Source organism: Hippopotamus amphibius, chromosome 5, assembly GCF_030028045.1.
Source record: "Hippopotamus amphibius kiboko isolate mHipAmp2 chromosome 5, mHipAmp2.hap2, whole genome shotgun sequence".
Lineage (NCBI taxonomy): Eukaryota > Metazoa > Chordata > Mammalia > Artiodactyla > Hippopotamidae > Hippopotamus > Hippopotamus amphibius.
In genome coordinates, this window is record NC_080190.1 from 33,047,411 (window position 1) to 33,073,088 (window position 25,678).

The following is a 25,678-nucleotide window of genomic DNA, read 5'->3' on the forward strand; positions in this document are numbered from 1 at the left end:
TAAATAGCCCTTTTAATAAGCCCCCCGTAAATACAGCTAGCTGAGTATATCACTCATTTCCTGTGGGGGCCCTGGCTGATACAGGGTCATTTCTAGCACAAGGACAGAGAAGCCATCTAATCAAGGACAGTCTTTTGAGGTTGACCAGATGAAGAGACTTTAGGTGTGTTTGGAGTTTTGTGCGTCATATCAGGGAAGGGTAATATGGGACCATGTTTTTAAAAACATTCAGTCTTAATGCAAAACTATTTAACACAAGCGACTGTTTTGTGCTATATATAGAGTGTCAAGGTCTTATGACTTTTCTGCCCTTTTGCAGCCACCAGTACCTAAAGGATGAGCCCCAGTCGTGCAGGGGTAGGAATGCTTGATGTGTCAGTCAGGATAGGGTAGCTTATGCCACAGCAACAGCAAAAAACCCTCACGTGTCAGGGTCTTTACAGAAGAAAGACATTTCTTGTTCATACTACATGTTCATCTCTGGTGTCTGGAAGCCCTTCCACACCATCCTCAGTCAGGACTGGGCTGACGGAGCAGCTACTACCTGGAGCCTTGCTGATTCCTGTGGCAGAGGGAAACAGAGCGAGACAAATCACACGCTGCCTCTTACGACAAGGAGTGACATATCACTTCTATTCACGTGTCATTGGCCAAAGCAACTCACACAGCAACCCTTAACTTCACGTTAAGAATGAAATGAGGGACTTCCCCGGTGGTGCAGTGGTTAAGACTCCGCATTCCCAATGCAGGGGGCGTGGGTTTCATCCCTGGTCGGGGAACGAAGGTCCTGCGTGGTACATGCACAGCCAAAAATAAATAAATAAGAAACTTGTACACACACCAACACATACACAAAGGGAAGAAAAATCTGGGGAAAAAAAAAGGATGAAATGAACTAGGACTATCTGGTGGAGCCCACTAATAACTGTTACATGTGATACTGACAGACTGGGAAATGACCAGAATCCTTCTGTTTGTTTTCACATTTTACCTCATCACTACTTCCTTACGGATATTTTAGATAAAGATTTTTTAAAGCCAGAATAAGGCCACCTGTTATTTGGAATGGACCAGCTTTTTAAACTGACCCGTTGTCGGCCGGCAAACCATCAGCGTGATCAGGATTGTACGGATTTAAATACAAATGATCAGAGGATCGCAGGGCCGGCAGCTCTAACCTTTCACCCGCTAAGGGCATCTCTTCTATAGTTTCTAAGGGGATAACTCTCAGGTCTAATACCTTCTAGAGGAGGTGAGCCCACTCACTTCATCCATTTCTTCTTCTTTGGGTGATGATGCTAAGTTCCTTTCGCAGAACTATCTCTTCCTACATTGGAGGGGCCCACTTTGGGCCAACTTTTGGCCAGGTCTAGGTCCTCCTTGAGCACATGAGCCCCACCAGACTGTTACTGAGCAGGGTTCTTGGACTCTTTAATCAATAGAAATTGATGAGCCTCTAGATGAGAAATTCAGGCAAGTCTTTATTGGGGCTCCTGCTACAGCACCAGGGAGTGAAACCATGTAACAGTTTCCCTTACTCACTCCCTGAGGAGGGGGCGGGGTAGGGGAGCTAGTTTACATGGGGTGAGCATAGGGGTCGGGCCTGAGGGGTGGCTTAGGAGGTCTGCCCGCCCCCTTGGTGGTGCTGTGTGCCGGGCGCATGTGCAGTGCCCTGCTTTTGCTCCTGACATCTCAGAAGTGGCAGTTGGGTTTTTTGGTCTTTTTGTATCATGTTGTTCACAATGGGTCTGGACTGCGCATGCACGCAGTTATTTTTGGTCTCTTATATTTTCTTGCTCGGGGAGATGTTTGTCCAGGTGCAAGCACTGCAGCAAAGAGTCCCAGGTCCCAGATCCCAGTGTGTCTCAAGACCAATCAGATCCTCTTCCTGGAGCTGGAGTCCTGGTCAAGGGGCAAAAGGGCTGAGCTAATTCAGAGCTGGTTTTCCGTGGGAGGATATCCTGAGAGGACTGTCCGGGAGTCCTTGCTGCTGAAGCCTCAGGAACAACTCAGCGCTCAGGTCCCTGCCCTCTCTTCTTTCTGTGAGTGCCCCCACACTCACCCAACCAATTTCATTTCTTCTTAAATTACAAAGTCTGCTTTGATGCTTATGACCAGAAAACCGTGACTGACCCAAACTCTTAGGCCAGAGCACCCCTTGACTGGAGGTCTTAGCAATTCTTCTAAAGGAGTAACGTGTCCGTTGGAGGAGAGTTGGTGATCAGTGGATGCATAGCAAACAAAAAGAGTCAAAAAGGACCTCGCTGGCCTTGCCCATCCTCAGACAGCTTAGCCAGAAGGGGCGGGGCCATCAGCACAAGGTTCTTGGTCCAGCTCTGTGGTGCAGGTGTGATTTCATGCCCACCAAACGAAGTTAGAAGCATAATTTGTACCAGTTGTGCGGATTTGAATACTCCAGCGGCATTGTAAACCATATTGGCTCCACTTTATAGACTGAGGCGGAGGCTGGAAGAAGTTACTTCCCTTGCCTAAGACCACACAGGGTCCAGGAGAGCCAAGACCTTCCGCACAGGCCTCTCTGAACTGTGCTGTCTCCTCGATGTCCAGGCACCTGTGGATTCAGTTTAGCCGTCACGGTGGGTATCGGGGACTGGAAGCCCCGTGAGGTAGAGGCCACGCAGGTCTTGCTCAGCATCACATCCCAGGGCCTGGATGCCCACACCCCGTTTTCCAGTACCCCCTGCCTAAGCAGATGGTGCCTCCACCCCTGCTGGTCAAGCCACAGACCCAGGAGTCGGCTTCCTTCTGATCTTCTCTCCCCTCCCCTGCCCCACATTTCTTCCATCATCAAGTCTCACTGCCTCTCCCCCACAATAAGCCTCAAACCCATTCACTGCCGCCATCCCAGGGCAGCCAGCATTGCTGCTCGCTTGGACTCTGCTAACCAGTCTCCAGGTTAACACGGGTCCCCAGGCTCCACAGAGAAGCCAGGTAATCATTGTCAACATAAGTTAGATCATCCCCTCTCCTTCTCACAACCCCTGAAAGTCTTCCCGTTGCTCTACGATGGCATCTTACCATGCCCAGCCTCACATCTGGGCCCCTAACTCACTCTAACTCCTTCCAGGTCCCTCCCTGTAGGCACACTGGCCCCTCTCTGGTCCCAACATATGCCAAGCCTGCTTCAGCCCCGGGCCTTTGCATTTCCTGTTCCCTGTGCCTGTGACCCTCTTCTCATCTTAAATGTCAGCTCTCAGAGACGGCCTCCTGGTCCTCCAGTCACTCTTCCCTTACATTCTACCTGCTCCTCCATGGTGACTTTCTCTGCTTTGTTCTGATTGTTGTCTGTCTGCCTCACTGGAACATACATTCCCTAAGAATTGGGGCCTCATTTGTCTTTATCACCAAGCCCAGTCCAGTGCCCAGAATAATACTTGACATAGAGAAATTGTCAAAAAGATTTGTTGAGTAAATGAATGAATGCGCTCATTGAAATGACCAAATTATTGGTTTTAATTTTGTTGTTTTGTTAACATAAGACTCCAACTCCTTCATTGTTTTAAAGAAGCAAACTCCTAACAGAGAACTCATAAGAAATATAAGGCAGCCCAGGTCAATGGCTTCCTCCAGCTCTGTGAGGCTCCCCATCACAATGTGAGAACAGAAAGGGGGTGAAGCTGAACTCGGCACCACGCAGCTCACTGCCTAAGGCATGTGTTCACTGTGGCAGCTACAGCCCTGCCTCCAGCACAGTGCGGGCTCCAGCACCCATCTCTCAGGCACCCCCTACATCGATGCGGGTGGCGTGTTGACTCCATCATCGCTGGGACAGGGATCAGCGCCGCTGCCTGGCAGCTGGGATGGAGTGGCCAGCCTCACTCAGCCTGTATAATCCATTGTTTCTAAAGAGCTGCTGGCTGCAGGAGCCTCCAAGCTCTCGGGCCAGCTCTGGGTTCTTTGCTGAGATGAAGGTGTGACCGAAGAAGGGGCTTGAAAAGTAAAAAGGACAGAAAAAGAAGGCAAAGAGGGTACATGACTCGCGCCTTACATGGTGACCGTGAAGCAGGAGACCATCTTCCCTGAGGGATGGGCCAAAGACTCGGCTACTCCCCTGACCATAAATGGCTTGGCCCGAGCTCCCTTGGAGCCACCTCTTCTCCTGTCACCCTTGCTTTCCCAGCTGGATGTTCCTACAAATGCAAGACACAATAACACCAGCAAGAAAGGAGTGTGCTGAGGGCAGTGTTGGGAGAAGGCTCTTGGGAGGCTGTCAGAAATGGTGAGTGAGAGTTGGCATCTTTCCTCTGCCTAACCTTCATTTCTCTCTATAAAAAACAACCCCAGGCTTTTAAAGCTCACATCTCCTAATTCAAATATAACTGTACCTTGGGTGCAAGGAAGTTAAGGAGCTTGGCTTTTAATTATTTTCCTATGTGCAAAATACTAATCATTAAAAAAAATTCTAACTAATATTTTCTGATCCTATCTTATATTTTAATATTCAGGTTTTGCTTTTGAAACCCCACATACAAGGGTACAAAGTAAATGTTGATCTAAATTCATTTCCCAGTTGAAGCAATGGGTCCAACCCATGCCTTTATCCTTGTTTGTTCAGTCTGCCTTCTGCTACGTGGTCAGCAACAGAGAGATTCATAAGTTGCATCGGAAACCGTCCACCTTATTGATTTGTGATGCATTTGGCTGTGACTAAATCAAATGAAGTTTGCTAAGTTTGAAGAGTCTTCTGTGATTCCTTTATTAAAGAGATTATTAAAAGGAGCTGAGTTCAGTCTTTGGAGTTGGGAAGATCTGTGATCTAGCCTAGCCTCTCTCACTTACCAGCTGGGGACCTTGAGAAACCTGTCCTGGTCTCCGTCCCGTCACCCGTGATGTAGGGATGAGAGTGCTCCCCTTGAGGGGAGGTCGTGAGTGCAGTGTGTGACGCACGGCGTACCCTCAGTAACAGTGGGTGGTTATCCCATCTCCCCTCTGTCCCATCACAAGCAGCAGACTCATAATAAGTGATAATCAGCCACTGAGGTCCTGATGCGTCTTCAGAACCATTATGTAGATATCACATAGTGCTTAGACTAGCGATGCGTGTCTTGTACCAAATCCCAGTACTTTGAACATTGCTAATCCATGTAGACAGTTCCATCCAACAGGCTCTTCCCAGGGGCTTCCCTGTGCCTCGCTGTGTGCTGACCAGGCCATGAAGAATATGACACCACGTGATCCTCCATCTGGAATATTTTATATTTTCAAAAGAGCTGTCACAGACTTTTTTTCCCTTGGGCTTAGTTAACAGTATCCCCATTTTGAGGATGGAAAAACTGCGCCTGGGAGAATAGATTTGCTGTATGGAAATGGAGATCAGAGAGTTTGAGTCACTTTCCCCAGGCCACAAAGCTACTACGTGGCTGAGTCTGGACTTGAGTCCAGATCAGGGAACTCCAAGCCCAGGGTTGCCTTGCCCCACCCAGCTGCCTCTCTAAAGGATGCTGCGTCAGATTCTTCTCCACCCACATTTACGTGATGTTTTTCTTTCCACGAGAGCTCTGTAGTGTGCTTCTTCAAAATATAAATGTCTCTCTGAAATTAGCCAAAACCTTTGTCATCCAAATGTTGATAAACAGCACGTGCAATGGCCCACTTGTTGCTGCTCCTCCCTTCTGCTCTTCCCCCAAAGGAAGCTTTGTCCTAGGCCTGCTGACATCAGTAGCCAGTGCTCACTGATGAGATAAGGCTCTGGGCAGCTGCGTTTGATGCAATGACCATCCAGTGTCCTCTGCAGGCTCAAGTGGCATTAGCATGAAGGGTAGTGGTTAGACCCCTTGAGCAAGAAGACCCTGACCTAAGGTGACCCAGACACCCCTCTTGCCCTAATACTGTCCTGGAAGAGGAGGTACAGAATAATTGGGGAGAGTCCTGAGGAAGCCTGTGATGTAGCAGAAAGAGGCTGTCACCAAAAGACCCAGTCATGTGAATCTGGGCGAGCTGTTCAAATTCTTACATTGATTTTCTTCTCTATAAAGTGAGGGTGCCCTGTTGCTAAGAGACAGAGAAGTGAACAGTCGCCACTGAAGCGTGCTGTCTGGGACCATCCTAATTTAAAGACATAATCTCTGGGGCAGGGGGCAGGGGGAACTGTACATTGTAGGTGCTTGAAACATTTTTATGTCACTAAGGAGTTTCTCATTCATTAACCTCTCTGAATTCCAACCTTCCAGAAAGCTAGCTAAAATAGATGTTTCATCAGCTTTGCATATATCGGGACTATTGCCTCTAGAACCATCTTCCAGGTTGGATTTGAGTCACATGGATCAATCCCATTTGGTCTATTTTAAGAGATAAACTCTAACTGTTCTCATTTATCTGTGAGGTATTTCTGAGGAGTCCCTGGGCCTCAGCTTCCTCCTCTGTAAAATGAGAGTTCTAAGGTAGATGATCTTGGAGGCTCTTCAGGTCTGAAATGTTAGGATTCTCTTGGATTCTCTAATCCATCCCAACCTTCCCTTTGTTGGCTAACATTTAATTTTAAAACTTAGCAAACACATTGCTTCTATAATGACAGAACCAGGTCTCGGGAGGCTTCAGGAAGATCAGGAGGTGGAGTTTAAGCCAAGCTGTGGGTTTAAGCCAAGCTGTGGGGGACCAGGGAGGCTGGGGCTGAATGAGGGCCCAGCCAGGGGGCATGAATCAGAGGTGACTGGACACAGCAGGGGTGGGTGTCCGGAAAGTAGAAATGTGACCACTTCAGCCCCCTGAACAGGGACAGAAAGCATCGCCAGCAGAATTGGAGCAGAGTCCGCCCATTTTTCACATGCAGGCAAGGAGGGGACTGGGTAAAGAGCAGCTTGGAAAAACTGGCATCAAAGAGCCCAAACTGGAGTGACAGGAGATGGGGACAGGGAGGAGGAAGGAGCCACCAGAGGCCCTGGGCAGGGTCTGAGCCCGGTACGTGGGCACCAGGGAAGGCTAAGAAATTGGTACCCCTTTGAGCCCACAGTCTCTAAATACGGACGCCATGTTGCGGGGAGAGGTGCGGCTGGGTGCGGGGAGGGCACAGAGGGTTAGCCTCTCTGTCATCCTGACCAGCTGAGCTCCAGCCTGGTACCCCTGCCTGGGACTCAGAAAGAACAGGAGGCTGTCTTTCTCAGATTCTCCTCCTGGGAGGGGGTTGAAGGAGCAGGTGTTCTTGTTGGAGGGCCTGGCATCTTACTTCCCACCCCAAGAAGAAAGCGCCGTCATTTTACACAGTTTCCTCCCTGAAAGGAGTTCTGGGGCAGGCGGGAGGGGCAAGGAACTATTTTTAGCACTCTGCTGAATTTCTAGTCATGTTTTTGGATCCCTTTGGGGTCCGGACCCCTCAGGCAATAGCTTCACAGGCTGGTCCCTTAATCTGGCCCTGGTTGAGGACCTAGGAGGGGAGAGAGAGCAAGAGTGCCTTGATGCTGAGGGAGGAGCTCATGACCTCTGGATCTGTTGCTCCCCTGCCATCTTTTGGTGCCAAGATTGGGAGGGGCGGTTGGGGCTGACTGAGGCTGTGGGGTCAGTACGTGCTCCTGGAATCCACCAGAGACAGTGACATTTGGTGGAGGGGTCAGGAGCCTGGCCGACCATTCCCGGGAGCTTTAATGTTTCCTTCTCTCCTCCAGAGTTTTTCACTGAACTTCACCCTGCCGGCCAACACGGTGAGTACAGCGGTCCCCAGTTACCAGGTAGGTCAGCAGAGATCAATGCAGAGTTGACCCTGGGCCTCCGGACACTGTCACACAGGCTCATGTAAAGCCACGTGTTACACGGGCTTCAAAGGCGCTACGAAGAGCTGGGGGTGCTGAGAGACGTGTTTCCAATTTTGAAAATTATAGATACACACTTTGAAAAGGAAAACAGCAAAAAACCAAAACAGGGGAACTGCCATCCGCAGAAAACACTGGGGTCGCTCCTTCTATTCCTGTTTGACTTGACGTAAATTTTGTACCATGATCTTACTCTACCTACAATTTTACATGATAAATGTTTTCCATCAGTTTTTATAACTGTAACTGAGGGTGGTCACATGATATATCTTCAAGTTAATTATTTATCTAGGTGATTAATCACACTTAGGAAAGATTTTGTGATAAACGTAGGTATAGATAAATCCTTGTCAGCACTTAAGCTGATTTCCTTGGGATGTAGTCTAGAAGGGAAACTATTGGGTCAAGAAGAAGGACCGTTTTGTGGCTCTGGGTTATGACCTTTAGTTGCAAGTCCAAACGGAGATTTTCAGTTGATGATGGCGGACAGTTTCAATCCAGAACGGATCCTCCCTGTTCTGTTCTCGTGTCGTGTAGACATAATACACCAGGAGGGTTTTCTGACCAGAATTGCTGCTCTAATAGAGCCAGGCATTTTCCTGGTCCAGTTTTTTAGTGGTTTGGGCTGTGCCAGATTTTTCTGGCAAGTCGTATGGTTATTCAAAGAGAATGAATCTGCCAGGGGAAAGGACGCCTAAGCCAGTGCTCATGTGTACTGTAGCATGAGGGCATCATTCTAGAGAGCAGCAGAAAGGTAGACCCCCTGCTGGCCTTCTGCTGCCACGCTGGCTGCCCTGATGTCTGACCGTGACTCCCCAGCACCTGCTCCACCCTCCCGGTGCGGCCCTGCCTTCTGAACCTCCCTGACTCGCTCCGCTCCCTGATTCTGCCTCTGCCTGTTGTCTGCAGACAAGTCCCCCTATCCTTCTCCTCACCTGTCAAAACCTTTGAATGTGGCCACTGCCGGCACCTTCCTCCTGGCTGCTTGAAGCCAGCGGGTGTGTAGAGACTCCAGGTTCTGTCTTACCCTGGCTTGGCCCAGCCTGCGAAGGTAACTCAGAGAAGCGAGAAGCCGCTGCTTGGGGCGGTAGGGGCGAGTGGTGTGAGAGGGATGCCCTCATCAGCTAGTCATCACTTTTGGAGCATCTTCTTGGTTAAATGGCCTATTTCTCTGAGAACTGTCCTTCCTCCCTTTGAACCTATGTAGGACAACAGCCACCCCAGTCTGCTGGGACTGTCTGGTGTGAGCACTGACTGTGCTACTGTTACCGAGTCCAAGCGCGCTCTGCTCGCCGCACAACAGGCCAATGAATCGGAGACGAGGTGTTGAGGCAAGAACACGACTTTATTTGGAAAGCCGGCAGACCAAGAAGACGGCAGGCTTGTGTCTGTCAGAAAACCATCTTGCCTGAGTTAGAATTCAGGGTTTTTTTATACTAAAAAGGGAAGGGGGTGTTGTTGGTTATTGCAGACTCCCTGGTGCCAGCATCCTTTGTTCTCACAGCTGTCCACGTAGGTCAGGTCACGATGTTCCTGTAAACCTCCAACAAGGCACATGTTATTCTTTGTTCTGCAGCTTGGATGAATGGAAAAGTGTTATACCCCTAAAGGTCAGAGGTTGGAGAATGGGCTATCCTGTATATTTCAGGCTATAAAGCAACATTCTAAACTTGTAGCAAAAGCAATAGAATACAAAGGTTAATGTAAAACAAACAGATCTAACATGGAGCCCAATTTAGCTCTTCCCTGTAACACTACCACCTGCACAACTTCTGTGGAAAACCAGGACGGCTGGCCACCCTACCGGGCAGTTACATTTCTACCACGGAACCCTTCCCTTTCGGAGCAGCTGGATGTCTGGGAGCAACAGTGTCCTGAGAAGCGGGGAAAGGTGGATGCCCAGCTCATCAGAGCCTCTCCACAGGGAGTTGGGCACAGGGCCACATATGCACGTCGGCCCCTGCTGGGCTATACTGAACTGTCAAGTATAAAAACTGGGTTGGGATACTGCATTTGCCATGGAAGGCAGGGTAGCACAACGGTTAAGAGCTTGCACCCTGGAGCAAGACCATTCAGCATCTGCCACTTGGGGCTGTTGTGACTTTGCATAAGTTGCTTCATTTCTCTGTGCCTCACTCTTCACTTCTGTAAAATGGAGATGGTTGTAGTCCTGCTTCACTGACTACTGTGAAGAATAAATGAGCCAATACAGGAAAAGTAGTTGAATAGCCTGGCGCATAGTAAGTGCCCTATAAACATCAGCTGGTATGATTAGCAGGTGTTCACAAGCAGAACAATCCATCTGAGGAGAGAAAGAAGGAAGCAAAAAGGCAGAAGAGCACAGGGGAAAGGCCATGTTGCCCAGGAGCAATGGAGAGATCCCAGGAGGGATGGCTTTGGTCCTGACAAATTCCCAGTCCCCAAGCTTCAGTCCCTGGAAAGGCCAGATTCCCACTGCCCGTGGCCTCCATGAGGCACCCCTGAATCCTTAGACATAACTCATATTGGGGGGCCAAAGCCAGCCCAAGTGAATTTCTGTAACCTGAAGACAGAACATCTTACCTGAAAAATATCCATTTCTTCCCATCACCCTGAGAAAGAGAACTCTTTAGGCAAATGCAACATTAAGGGAATATGGGGGGTGGGGGTGAGATTGTGTTTTGATAAAACTGTAACCATTTAAGTACCAACTGTCAATGCCTGGTTAGCAAATCTTTCTCTGATGGGAGCTCTCTCGGAAAGAGGCCTAGGCTTGGAATGCAAACATCCAAGTTCAGGTTAGATTTGTGGTTATCTGTGAAACCTGGGAGAGACCCATAATTTCTCTGAAAGCTGGATTTTTTTTTTTTTGAAAATAGAGACAATAACTGTCAAAAGTCCAAGCCCCTGGGATTCCAGTATACTCACTGAGGTTGATGAGAATATTCAATATATAAGAGGTCTGGTCAGAGCTATGCCAATTTTTTTTAATTTAAAAAAATTATTTATTTATTTATTTATATATTCATTCATTCATTTTGGCCGCATTGGGTCTTCGTTGCTGAGTGAGTGCTTTCTTTAGTTGCGGCGAGCAGGGGCTACACTTCATTGTGGTCCGTGGGCTTCTCATTGTGGTGGCTTCTCTTGTTGTGGAGCACAGGCTCTAGGCTCACAGTCTTCAGTAGTTGTGGCACACGGGCTTAGTAGTTATAGCTCACGGGCTCTAGATCACAGGCTCTGCACTTGTGGCGCACCAGCTTAGTTGCTCCTCGGCATGTGGGCTCTTCCCAGACCAAGGATCGAACCCATCACCCCTGCATTGGCAGATGGATTCTTAACCACTGCGCCACCAGGGAAGTCCTACCAAGTTTAAAGGAATGACAAAAGCTTATACTCCTGGTGCTCATTTGGTCCTCATAACAACCCTAGAGGTACACATAGCCCTATTTCATAGATGAAGAAATGAAGCCCGTTAGCTTCTAAGTGGAGAAATCACCATTCCACTCCAGCGGGAGCCTAGGAGCCACGCTCTGAACCCCACACTACATCACCTAGCATAGCTTATGTGGGTTAGTTGCTAATGCGGAAACTTGTGCCCTGAGGTTTACTAATCCACATAAGACTCTCATCTGAAATGTCTTGTAAATGGGTAAAATCCAGTGCCCCTCCTTGAGTGGAGATTTGAACTGGGAATATGTAATACATTCATTCAATGTGGAATGATCCCAGGATAATTCACAACTTCAGATACCTGCCCAAACCATTTGCCTCACTGCATGTTTGGAAACAAGTTAAGGCCTCCTTAAACAGCCTGGCTTCCATTGGTAATTAACTGTTTGAGACAAGTAGGCCCAAAGTGTGCTGGGAAAGGTGTGAGGACTTGGGACAGCAGAAAGCCTTTTTTGTGTTGTAAGATGTATTACGGCAAATCCGCAGGGTGAATAACAAAGACCTCACCTGAATTTCTGATTTCTCTCTCCTTGTAACCCAGTTTTCTTCCTTCTTACCTGGGAAGCAATCGAGGAAGTTTCTGTCTAGCAAGTTGTTATCGTCTGTTGTTTTTAATAGAAGGTTTAGCAAGGGGATACACTGTAGGCATTAGAGCTTAACCTAGGACAGACTGTCTTGTGTGATGTGCATTCTACGGATTTGGTTTTCTCAAACTGTATGTTCTTTTTCCACCCAGACTTCCTCCCCAGCTGTTACCAGTGGGAAAGGAGCAGTAAGTATATCACTTAAACTATGGAGCCTTGGTTTGCACATTTAGAAAACGGGCTATTGCTGTACCCATCTCGTGCATTTGTTTTGAGGATTAGAGGTACGAACTGTCACCAAGCACAGAATCTTCCTCAGCTATTATTCTTATGACCAACTCAGTTCAAAAGGGAAGGAGAACACGCAAAATCACAGATGATTTCACAAAGTGTTGAACAAGAGAAGCTAGACGCAAGGGAGTACATGCTTTCTCTGTGCATCTAGCTGACGTTGAAAAACAGAGCAGACTAACCTGCAGTGATGGGTTTCAGGACAGAGGTCACACATGCAGTGACTGGAAGGAAGCCCGAGGGGCTGGTGATGTTCTCTTTCTTCATCCGGGTGCTGGCTACATGGGTGGGTTCATCACATGAAAAGTCATTACGCTGTGTATTTATAATGTATACACTTTTATGTATTATATCATTCTTTAATAAAATCACCCCTCCCCCCCAAAGTGAGGAAGACTCCAGTATTATATGACAGTTGCACATGCATAGGGATTCTCAACTCTACCTTTGTAATTTCAAATAATCTGTAAATCTGGAAACTTATGGGGCTACAAGCATGGTTATTTCTGCTCAGATCAAAGCAAAATGGGAATCTGAAAATTAATTGGTTCATGCATTTAGTGTAAATAAATCAAAAAAACCTATCAAAATGGTGTGGGAATACGCTAAAACCTTTTACTTTTTGCCAAACTAATAGATAAGAATGGTATCGAATTGATACTTTGAATTGTATCTCAGCTTTTCCTACGTTGATGAGACATTTGTATTTCTGTTCCTAGGAAAGACATGTTTATCTTTGTCCAATTTTCTACTGAATTATCGCCTTTTTCCAATTGATTTAAACTATACACACTAAGTCCTATGAAAATGAGCCGTTTGTCACGTATGTTGCAAAGTTTTTTACTGTATTTCATTATCCCTTTGATTTTGTGTACAGTACTTAGGGTGCACGTAGGGTTTTGTTTCACTTTTAATCAATTGAACTCTTCCTTTTTTCCGGGAGAACCTGACTGTTTTCTCTGCGCAGGACTGTGGGCCCTCTCTCGGGTTAGCAGCTGGTATCCCATCCCTGGTGGCCACGGCCCTGCTGGTGGCTTTACTATTTACTGTGATTCACCGAAGAAGAAGCAGCAGTGAGTCCACTGAGGTGATTAGCAGCTTCTTTGGGTCTGGATGTGTTGGCAGGAATCGGTATTTAATGAACTGGCTTTGGGCTAAGGGTGTCAGGACCTGTGTCTGTTCTCTGAGGAAAAGGTGGTGGATGTTTCTGTGCCTTAATTTCTGTCTCAGACGTATGACATTATCCTCCAAGCAGAGCTGATTTTGTCACACAACCCTTAGGTCACTTGAGGGTGGTATTTGGGGGTGGCAAAAAGGAGCAGCTGGGAGGGAATTTTGTTGCCATGACAAACATGTCGGTACAGTGGGTGTGTTTTCTAACCTTGAGAAACAAGGCCACAAACTTCACCAAGAAGATGGAGGTGCTCTTAGGAAAGATGGGAGACAAACAGATGCTGAGGTACCTATCTTAGGGATACATCCAGGAGCATGTGACTATTTATCTTTGTCCTCTTCCCACATCTGAACACACGTCAGTCACAAGGGAATCTCCTGACCCCGTCCCATTCAAATATCAGATTGTTCTGAAGACCAGGCTCAGAATTCAGTGGCCACCCTGATCCGTATCCAACCCGGGTCCACGGTTGTGATATAACTGTGCTGTGTGGACTCTGGGCTCTAATTCCATCCTTATTTATGAACATTCCTGATTATTCTCCACTGGTAAGCATTAACGGGGAGTAGAAAACCTAGGTCCTAACCCTGGCTCTGCTGCTTTATGATTTAAATGATCCTGGACAAGTGACAACATTTTCTGCTTCTTGGTTAGTTCAACTCCAAAAGAAGAGTCATAAAAACTACCCACCTTGGGAAATCCCTGGCGGTCCAGTGGTTAGGACTCCATGCTCTCATGGCCAAGGGCCAGGGTTCAATCCCTTGTTCCCCTTGAGGGGAACTAAGATCCCACAAGCTGTGCCATGTGGCAAACAAACAAAAACACAACAAAAAGACACTACCCACCTTATTTTAAGAGGTAAGCAGAGTTGTAAGGATGGAATGAGATCATGGGTATAAAGATGTTGTTGACAAGCTATAAATTTTAAACATAAGAAGTACTGTAGGAAGAGAAAAACAAATACTGTATGCTAACTCATATATACGGAATCTAAAAAAAAATGATACTGATGAACCCAGTGACAGGGCAAGAACAAGGATGCAGATGCAGAGAATGGACTGGAGGACATGGGGTTGGCGGGGGGCGGGGGGTGCGGGGAAGGGGGCGGGGACGAAGGGGAAGCTGGGACGAAGTGAGAGAGTAGCATAGACATATTTACACTACCAACTGTAAAATAGATAGCTAGTGGGAAGTTGCTGTATGACAAAGGGAGATCAACTTGATGATGGGTGATGCCTTAGAGGGCCAGGACAGGGAGAGCGGGAGGGAGTCGTGGGAGGGAGGGGATATGGGGATATATGTATAAATACAGCTGATTCACTTTGGTGTACCTCAAAAGCTGGTACAAGACTGTAAAGCTATTATATTCCAATAAAGAGCTTAAAAAAAAAAGAATAGAGACATGGGGGAAAACACTGTACATAGTAGTCATATTGAAATATTATTAAATATGTATCAAGTAAAGAATCAATCTGTTATTACAAAGTGATTAAATTATAGGATGAGCAAAAAAAAAAAAAAAGAAATACTGTGGTTGGTGGTGGTATTATTTGCTTAAGTAATCGTTCCTTAAACTTCAGGGCACTTTAAAATCACCTTGGAGGCTACGAAGATACCAACAACCAAAACCGATTAAATCAGAATCTCTGAATGGTAGAGCTGAGACATTGGTACCAAAAACCCTTACCATTTTATGATGGATCATGTTAAACAGATATTAGAGAGAATAGTGTAATGAATCTAGTTCTCAGCAATGGCCAATCTTATTTCTTCTCCACTCCCACCCACTTTTCCACACTGTCAACCTGGACTATTTTTGAAGTAATTCATGGTGGTATCTCTTGTCTCTGTTTTTTTTTTTTTCTTTTTTGTGGGGGGGGCGTGGTGGCAGTTGTTATCTGTTTGTTTTGTTTTGTATTTAAAGCTCTCTGGAGATTCTAATGTGTGGCCAGGTTTAAGAACCACTGATTTTAATCACCGTCATGGGCAAATTCTGTAACCTTCCATTTCTTCTTCTTCTTCATTTTATTTTATTTTTTTAACCAACTTAGGAAAGTGAGAGGCCTTGTGAAATTGCAGAAATCTATGACAGTCCCAGGATAGCTGAGGTAAGAACTGTTGGTTATAATCACTATACATCATGCACACAGTAACTAAGCTAAGGCTCTTAAAGCCTCTGGTGTACAAGAGAAGTACAGTGTGAGCACAAAGGAAGTTCTCGTTATATTTTTATTGGCTTAACAGGAATTCAAAGTAGATTTAATATTAGAAAATTAGTATCACTTATTTCACTGGCAAAAGAGAAAAGTCATATGATCATTTCCATAGAAGAGAGTTCAAAAATATTAAATAGCCATTTGTGATGTGAACTCCTAGCAAAACAAAAATTTGGAAGGAGCTTCCTTAACTTGAAACAAGACATCTTTTAAAAAAAAATTACAGCAAATATACCTAAAGGTAAAATGTTAATGATTCTCTTTCAGATCAGAAACAAAACAAGGATGCTCGTTGTTACCATTTCTATTTGATATTATACTTTAGGTCCTAGTCTATGCAGCAGGATAAGAAAAAGAAGTAGAAATTAACTCGATGCAGCGGAATCTTTTCACAATGTATACGTATGTCAAATAATTACACCACACTCTTTAACCATCTTACAACTTTATTTGTCAATTATACCTCAACAAACATTAAAAAAAGAAAAGAAAAGGAAGCAGAGAACATAAGACTGGAAAAGAAGAAACGAAACTGTCATTATTTGCAGATGACACGATTATCTACATAGAAAAGCCAAATTAGCTACAGATAAATTACTAGAATTAACAAGATATTTTAACAAATTTATTGAATATAAAGTCAATATTAAAAAGTAATTTGCATTTCCAAAAATCAATAACAATTAACTAGAAAAAGTAATTTTTTTAAAATACCATTTTCTAGTGGTAATAAAAATATGCAGAATAAGGACTCAATCTAACAAAAACATGCAATCCCTTTATGGAGAATGACAAAACTTCAGCAAAAGATATTAAATAAGACCTAAATAATGGGAGTTTGTATACAATGCTCTTGGATAGGAAGACTCAATAGTATACAGATATCAAACGACTTCAAGTTGATCTGTATAATAAATATAATCTCAATATAAACTTCAACAGATATTTTTCATAGCACTCAATAAGGTGCTTCTAAAATCTATATAGAAGACAGAAAAAAGTTTAAGTATTAATGAACAAATAGAACAAATAGAAAACAAGTAGAAAGATGGTAGATTAAAACCCAGCCATATCAATGATCACATTGATGATGTCTAATGTCTTGAAAACTGTTGCAATTAATGTTTGAATTGAATTAGTTGTTTTAGGTGGGAGGGTAACTCTGGTTGCTGTTACTCGAACTTGGGCAGAAGCAAAAGCCTTTGATGTATTTTTTTTTAACTTGTTTGTTTCCTGAAGAATCCTAGGAGGTTACCCACACAGGAGAAGAATATGATGGGAGCAGAAGAAGCCCACATACACGTGAAGACTGTATCAGGAAGCGAGGAGCCCATGCGTGACACTTACCGCCCTGCTGTCGAAGTGGAGAGAAGGAGGGGACTGTGGTGGCTTATTCCCAGACTCAGCCTGGAGTGATGCGGCGCAGCCAGGGGTGGATCTGGAGCTGGAACGGAGCTCAACGCGCAGGCATCTGTGCTCGGAGTGAGGAGAGACGCCACGCTGCCTCTTAACCAAAACAAATTTCATTTGCAGAGCTGGAAAACTTTGGGGTTGAGTTTACTCTTTAAGGGACAGATCTGAAAAGGTTCATTCCAATGCTCAGATCTCGTGGTTTAATAAGCAGTGAAGTCGCTGTGCATCCAAAAGGAGCCCTTGGATCCTCTTCTTTATCGCAGTGGGGATGTGCTTTTCTTTGTGATTTGGGGAAAGGGGTTTGATTTCTCAGTGGACTCACCCCCTCATCTTTCTTCACATCCATTTTCTCAAAAAAGCCATCAGATCTGGCTTCCATGGGAGGGTTGGCCAAGACCAGTGTGGTGCAGGTTGGGATATAAATGAAACTTAAAGGGGAAATGTGAGGAGAAGCTGTTCCTTATTTCTGAACAACTCAGGGTAGAAATCACATGGAGCCTCACGTTCCTTGACCACAGGGGTGACATGTGGCTGGGTCATTCATCACTCCCACTTGTGGTCAGAGGGTATCTAAGGAAGGCAGTCCTGCAGTGGGCTGTGTGTGTGTGTGTGTGTGTGTGCGTGTGCACACGTGTCCGTGTGCAGATGTGTGCACTGAGGGTAAATAGGGTGGAGAGAAGGCAGAGGCTGTTTTCAAAGATGATTAGAAATGAGGACTATACCCATTTCATGGGAGTAGAGAGAAAGGCCCAAGTCCTTGGACCATCATGGGGGACTCATTAGCAGGAAGAGAGATCTAAAGGACTCTGAGTGGATGAACACAGGACCAAAGGGATGGGCCAAGTAGCCACGTGACTGTCCTCTGAGGGGAGCCCATGGACAGTGTCACCGTCACTTCTGTGAGGAGGCTTCCGGGAGTCCTGGTTCCCCTGTGCAGGTCCATTGTTCTCCTGATGGGAGAACCTGGGGCCAGGAAATCTCCACATCCACCCACCAGCTCCATGGGCCACCTTGAAATGCTGTGGAAACATTCCTTTGTCACACGGGGCCCCTGACTGCTCAGAAACACCTCCTCTTCTTCAAATAACCAATCTACATACCCAGTCACTGCCACATGCCAACATGTGCTCTTCAGAGCTCTTTGTGAAATTCAGTTTTGTGCTAAGTCCACTGAGTCTAGTCACATTAACAAGCAGATTTGGCCATATTTAAGCAGACATGCCCAGTGATCCAGGGGCTTGTACTTCTCTTACATGTTGGGAAGGACCTTGGATTTGCTGAGAACATGTGGCCTTGGCCTTGACACTCATAGGTGTGAGCTCTGGGGAGATCATGGGCCTTAGCTCTGTATGTACAAAATGGAGATGGCCGTTTTCTTCCTCCTACCCTAAGGGGTATTGTGAGGCTGAATGGAAACAAGCAAGTAAATAAGCCTTGTAGTCTGTAAAGTAAGGTGTGACTTGTATTTTGGATGATTTATTTTAATTCTACTTATAATCCATTTCTTAGTATCTTATTTTAAATGGTTTCTACTAAACTAGCAAAGTTCAATATTTCTATCATTTGTTTTCTTCTGTGATGCACAATAACTTATTTTGGAATAAAGTGAAAAGCAAAATGGTCATTCTTGTGGACCTACAACATGTCTGTGTTTTTTTCTTTGCCATATTAAAGTGTATGACATTGGCCCTGGGGTTGGAATCAAGGTTATCCCAGGAATATTCCTGGTGCTGGCACTTTCTCAGCTGGGCTGATGATGGAGATGTTTAGTCCTTCACAGAGGGCAGCCCATGTTGTGAGGAAAAGGCTGAGACCAGAAGTCAGAAGCTCTGGCTCCCCATCTTAGGGCTGGTGTTAGCATTGGGATGACCTTGGGCCAGTCACATTCTAGAAAATGCAAACTAATCAATCATGACAGAAGCATATCAGCAGTTGCCTGGGGATGTCGGGGTGAGGAAGTGTGGGAAGGAGAGACTATAAAGGACCACAAAGAAACTTTGGGGGGTAGTGGATATGTTCTCTATCTTGATTGTGGTGATAGCTTCATGGGTGTATCACACATCAACATTTATAAAACTGTACACTTTAAACATACAACTTATTGTAAGTCAATTCTACCTCAATTAAGCTGTGTGTGTGTGTGTGTGTGTGTGTGTGTGTGTGTTTAAAGCATTCAAGCCACTCAGAGTCAAAATCTCTCCTTCATACCGCACTTTGCCAAGGGAACAAGAGGACATGGGAATGTGGTTGGTGTCCTGGAAGGACAAATACAGTCTTTCTCTGGAGAAATTGGAGCTAGACAAAAATAGATTCATGTACTCAGTGCCTAAAAGGTGAATGAAATCCACTCTCAAGGGCTTTCAGGGTCAGCCTGACCTGAAGACCTGAGAAGTTCCCAATACCACAAGCACTGCAGAAGCATTTTACCCCCAAAGAAAGATAGGCGAGTTACCCAAACTGGAGGCAAAATTAGGATTCCCTTAAACCTAGTTTAGGAAGATGTGAATTCCCTGAAGCTGTACGCAAATTTTACACATATAATCATTACTCAGGGGCCAGATTCCATAATTCTCTTCAGATTCTCAAGGGATCTGCAACACCCCTCCCAACAGTGAAATATAAACAGTGATGATTATAGCTGAAGGTTAGTGATGAAGATGTCAAGTTTAACCTTTCTTAAAGCAACTTGTTGCCACACTTTTAATACAGATTTGAAATTAGTAATGGTTATTCCCTGTTAGTTTAATAATTATATTTCTATAGAAAAAGGAAAATGAAGGAAAAACCTAACCTTTCCTGTATAGGTGTCTGTCTTCATGAAGGTTATGGAGATTATTTGAATACTTCATAAGAATTATAAGTAAGAAGCCTGAGTGTGAGCTTTGCTGTGCTTCACACTGGATGCATCACACTGCAAAATCATTCAGCCTCTGAAGGAGATCCTGTCCCACCACCATCATCATCATTAATTTTGCAGCAAGAAGGTAGAGATGGTAAAGGTGTATAACCTCACTCTTTCTGTCTCCTGCCCCCGGATTAGGGAAGGCTAAACCATTGGACACATTTTCGGACTTGTTTCTTGTGAAAATATCATCCCCTACATACCAGGGACATGGAGGATGCAAAATGTGTTGCAGGCCACAGTGCTGTTCGAAACCAAGTGCACCGCAGTGAGGGTCATGAAGACTCTCCCTCATTTCCAGCTTCAGTAAAGGAGCTGGGTTTCTTTAAAGCACAGTATATTCTTGTCCTTGGATTTACAACATCAGCCCTTATGAGAGGACAGATTTGTCTTCTGAAATCATATGCCTGCCTTTCTGGGAAGCAGTCCCCAGGTGCCTGAACTATGCCCAGATTATATGAAAAAGACTAATCCCTAGTACATTTGTAGCACTTTTTAGTTTTCAAAGCACTTTCATTCATTATTTGTTTGATTTCAACACCAGACCCAGGAGGTAATGCCGTGTGGGTGTTACTTATGCCCGCTTTATAAATAAGAAAACTGGGGCTCACAAAGGTAATTTTATTGGTCCTGGAGATTTTAAAGCAAATTGCTTTTGAGGGATGATTTAAGTTTGCAGAAAAAGTTAAGGATAATGAGTTTGATTGATAATAGAGGGAGGTTTCTGTACTGTTCTGGGTCTTTTGATATACATGCTGGAGGGAAGGATTTGAAATACAGTAGCATGAATTAATTGATAAAAAGTGCATTCAAAATAGATAAAATTAACTCCCATTATGGCTCCCTTCTGTCTCTAAGAGATAAAGGTCAGTGATTACCTGAAAGTCCCCGTAAAATAGGCTTTGACTTCCAAGAAACTACAGTGTCATGGAACAGGACCTTTACCTCCTGTCACCCTCATCCTGGTGCCTAGAGAGTTTCAGCTGATGTAGCTGGTGCTGGCCAGGTCCAGACAGGCTCGGGTCTGGGAGTCCAAGAGCTAGAACACTGGTCCTAATCTTCACCACCTCCTGTTCTGGCTTCAGGGACTTGGTACTTATTGGTATAAAGTATCTCAAGTGAAGCACTGGCAATATACTTAAATGTCACTTCCCCCAAGGAAAGTAACTTGTTCTTTGATCCCTCCAATCCAAAGGATCCCAGATCAAGCACTTTACAGCGTTAGCTCATCTAATCCTCCAGCAGATGCAAAGGGAGGAACCATTATCATCTTGATTTCACAAAGAGGAAATCAAGGCTCAGAGAGGTTAGGTAACTTGTCCAAGGTCACACGGCTGGTTATGAGGGAAGTCCAGCCTGTGTGCATATATTTTGCTGAATCAACAGAAACTCTGGCATTAACTGTGTGACTTTGGGCAAGCCAGTGCCTCTCTCCCAACCTTGTTTTGTCGCCTGCACAACAAGAGGGATGGACTAGGATGTCTCCAAGTTCCTGCTGAATATTCTTGGGCTTCTGACTAGATCTGCTGTTATGTTGTACTTGCCACGGAAGATTCTTTTGTCTGCCACCGGGGGGCGCCCTGCTTCCAAAGCAAGAGGCAGCGGGGAAGGCTGAGTTCTAATTTGAGTCTCCACCTTAACTGATATAATTCTGGCCAAGAACAAAATTCGCGTGCAGCTTTAGCAGAGGGGATTTGTCGAATTCCTAACAATGCTGTTACAAATAAGAAAATTAGCTCAAGAAGCCCCGTTAGAATCTTTACTGTTCTCATGAGGAAACTGCTCCATCACGGACCTCCTGGGGCTTCTGTGTGGTGGGGACCTTGGGAGTATCAGCACCGGGCAGTTGGTGAGTGAAGGCAAGGATGCCACATGCACGTTTCCCAAACATCAGCCCCCTGTGCTCCTCTATCGTCCCTCCCAATTCTTGCCACGTCCCCATCCCACTGGTAATATTTCCTAAATGTTTTCCCTTACATTGATTCATTTTTCTTACTTAAATAAGTGTACTCAAAAGGGAAGTTTTATATCACTACCATAAATAGAAAAGCATTACTTTTGTAACACGTATGAAAATAAATACCTTTTTAGAATACAAGCTCCATGTTCACAATCAGAGAGTTAGGGTTCTGTTCCATGTCCAATGTCTAGAAAAATGAGTTACCTAGTAGGTGCTCAATGAATATTTTTTATTATATCAGTCATAAAGATATTCATCTACATACTACCTGAATAATCTTGAATATCATTCAAGATTAAAACACCAGGGCAGTGGAAAAAACTAGGAGAAAACTTGGTAGATTTGGGGATTTGAGGCTTGTGAACTTGACCTGCCATGTGATGTCAGACCATGAGGCATTTCTCAGTGGTAGCAGCTGCTCTCCACCCCCTACCCCGTTTCCCCAGCTCACCTTGGCCAGCAACTCCAGATGTGCCATGTGTACATATACCTGAAGCCCTGTCCAGAGTACAACTGTTTTCAGCCTGAAATGTCTTCTGGTTCCAGCATAGGCAAGAAGTCTTCATCTGCCACTTCACATCCACTAGAATGGCTCTCATTAAAAACAAACAAAGCATCCATGCACAGGTTTCTGTGTGGATACAGTTTTCAGCTCATTTGGGTAAATACCAAGGAGTGGACTGCATAAATCATTTTTATTTTTAATGTGCTTTTGTATTCTGCTGCTGATGTTAACAAAATATTTTACATTTATATGTATAAGTGAGAATGGTACAGTATTTGTCATATTTTGGACCTGATATGCTGGCTTCGTAAAAACAATTTAAAACGTTTTCTTCTTTTAAAATGCTCAGTATAAATGTGTATATCAGATCTTTGGGTATTGAGAATCATCTGAGTATCAGATCTTTGGGGATTGAGAATTTCCTTGTGAAACCATCTGTGCCTGGCACGTTTCTGTGTAGGTTGTTTTTTAATATCTTTATTTCTTCTAATAAAATTGGTTTGTCTAGGCAAAAAAAAAAAGCAAAACAACAACCTAAAAAACCAAAAGAAATGAAAATAAATTTTGGCAAGAATGTGGAGAAACTAGAACGCTTGTGTACTGTTAGCAGGAATGCAAAATGGTGCAGCCACTATGGAAAACAGTACAGTGGTTCCTCAAGAAATTGTAGAATTACCACGTGATGCAGCAATTCTCCTTCTAGGTTTATATTCAAAAGAACTGAAAGCAAGGACTTAACACATAGTGTATACCAGTGTTCATAGCAGCTCTATTCACAATAGCCAAAAGGTGGAAACAACCCAAATGTCCGTCAACTGAGGAATGGATAAATAAAATGTGGCATATTAGACATACAGTGGAATATTATTCAGCCTGCTGAAGGGACAAATGCTACAACATAAATGAATCTGGAAAACATGCTAAGTAAAATATGCCAAAAACAAAAGGATAAGCACTGCGTGATCCCACTGACAATGAGGTACCTGCAACAGGTAAATTCATAGAGACAGAAAGTAGAACTGAAGTTACCAGGGGCCGGGGGAGGGGGAGTCGGGGAGTTACTGCGTAATGAGCACAGCGTTTCTGTTTGGGATGATGAGACAGTTCTGGAAATGGATAGTGATGAGAGTTGCACAACTTTGTGAATGTAAGTAATGCCACTGAATTGTACACTTAAAAATGGTTAACATGGTAAATTTTATGTTTTATATATTTTGCCACATTAAGATAAAAGCTTTCATCTGTTAACCTTCCTTGGAAAAGTCACTTGTGTTGAGAATGTTCTGGGTCCAGCGGACTGATGATCCATGTCTACAGGGTAGGGGAGAGGCGGCGTTCCTGTCTCACGTCTGTCGGCCCTGCAGGCTAACTTCCATAAATTGATTCTCAAACGGGGAGAGCAGCTCTCGCATCATTGTTGTAACTTGGAAGGATCCTTTTGACCGTTCGGACCCCAGACGTCACAGGTGAGAGGATGAGCCCAGGTGGCAGTGTGTGGTGACGGCGCCCCAGCTCCTGCCCCAGCCCAGCTCCACACTCTCCTTCAGGACGAACACGGACGCCTACGGAGGCCGCTCAGACATTAAACGGAGGCGGCGCGGCAGTGGCTGGTGCCTGGGGGCTGGGCTGCACTGGAGAGCGCGGCCCGGCCACAGAGGGCAGCACCGCGCAGCAGCGGCCCTGATGCCAAGTAGGAATGTGTCCCCTTGTTGCCACGACTTTTGTTTCCCTAGAGAAGCCGTAAATCCTTTTTTTTTTCTTTTTTAAATATGTTCTCTGTCAAGTTTTAAGCACTGACCACTAATTTAAACATTTCCTAAAACACAGTGAAGGCCAAACAGCATCCATCTGTAGGCTGTATTTGGCCCAGGGGCTGCCACTTTTTTGCCTTTGTCATACAGAACAAAAACTTCTTATTCCCCCTTTGACGTTTTCAGCATGTATAAGAAAGCTTGGGAAGTTCATTTCAAAAACAAAAGCTCTGGGAATTCTGTGGCCGTCCAGTGGTTAGGGCCCTGCACTTCCAGCACAGGGGCCACAGGTTCCATCCCTGGTTGGGGAACTAGGATCTTGCCATATGAAGTGGCCAAAAAAAAAAAAAAAAAAAAAAAGCCCTGGCTGCTGGCTCAGCTACCCTACCTCTCTTCCTTGTTGCTGCCTGTAAAACAAACATGATGTACTTTCCCTGGCCTCTGTGCTGGAACCACTAGTGTGGATCTAATTCCTCCCATTCTTCAAAACAATAGAATAAGAGGAAAGAAATTTTGCCATTTGCAAGAACGTAAATGGACCTGGAGGGTATTATGCTTAGTGAACCATGTCAGACAGAGAAAGACAAATACTGCATGTTAACAGGTACATGTGGAATCTAAAACATAAAACGAATGAGTATAACAAAACAGAAATAGACTCACAGATACAGCGAACAAACCAGTGGTTATCAGAGGAGGGGGTATGGGCAAAATAGAGGAGAGAAATTAAGAGGTACAAACCACTAGGTATAAAATAGAATAAGGTACAAGGATGTAACATACAGCATAGAGAATATAGCCAATATTTTATAATAACTTTAACTGAAGTATAATCTATAAAAATAAAGCACTATGTTGTACACCTGAGACTAATATAATATTGTAAATCAACTATACTGCAAAAAAAAAATAAAGAAAGAAAAAAGAAAGAAAAAAAGCCTGCTGGCTTCCCTCCTCCTCTGTTAAGACCTCTGGCCCACAGGGCTCTCCCACTTCTAAGCCTTCATTTTCCATCCTCCCCTCTAGGTGGCAGCACTCCTGCTGTTGTGCTGACCAGCCTTTCCTCTCTGGCGTTGTCATCTTGTTCATTTTCTTCTCTTGTTTTCCAGGTCTCTCCTGGAGAGAGGCTCTTATGATGAAGGGGAGATCTGGATTTTGGACATCGAGCCCTGACTTTCCTTGTTCCATGATTCCTCCCTCCCCCTCCCCAGGAGGCCTGGGCTCCTTGCTGACTCCTCAGTTGGCCTCAAGGATGAAATTTCTTTGGTGGCAGAGGTGGTGAGGGGTGCTGGGGGCTAGACCCAAGGCCCCTTGAACTTGGAGAGTGGACCAAGCATGGAGGAGGGGTTGGGGCCTTGGGTTCTATGGGAGTGGCTCTGCCTCAAGAAGCTACAGCTCCCAGCCTCCAACAGCCACAGCCCTTCCAAGAGGAACAGCCCCTACACACGCACACACACACGTGCACACACACACACACATACACACCCCAACATGGCTGATTGGACCCATAATGCACACCTGGCCCATAGGCAGCACACCTATTGGCTGGAGAGCAGCTAGTGACCTGTTGGTCTACATCAAACTGGTGAGCTGGTCCACAGATTCTGTTGTGAGAAATAGAAGGTTTCAGTAGGAGACTGAAGGACTGTTGGGCTGTAGAAAGAGAGAAGTGAGGTGGGCACAGGGCCCC

At 45.1% G+C, this 25,678-nt stretch overlaps 1 protein-coding gene across 1 annotated transcript; it reads left to right on the forward strand.

Annotated features, from left to right (window-relative positions):
• Positions 1–3,976: 3,976 nt before the first annotated feature.
• OPALIN (oligodendrocytic myelin paranodal and inner loop protein) lies at positions 3,977–17,241 on the forward strand. Its single transcript, XM_057736598.1, has 6 exons — positions 3,977–4,240; positions 7,620–7,682; positions 11,929–11,964; positions 13,035–13,154; positions 15,293–15,349; positions 16,697–17,241. The coding sequence occupies exons 1-6, from the start codon at positions 4,238–4,240 to the stop codon at positions 16,871–16,873; spliced, it is 456 nt and encodes a 151-aa protein (XP_057592581.1). The 5' UTR covers positions 3,977–4,237; the 3' UTR covers positions 16,874–17,241.
• The last annotated feature ends 8,437 nt before the right edge of the window (positions 17,242–25,678 follow it).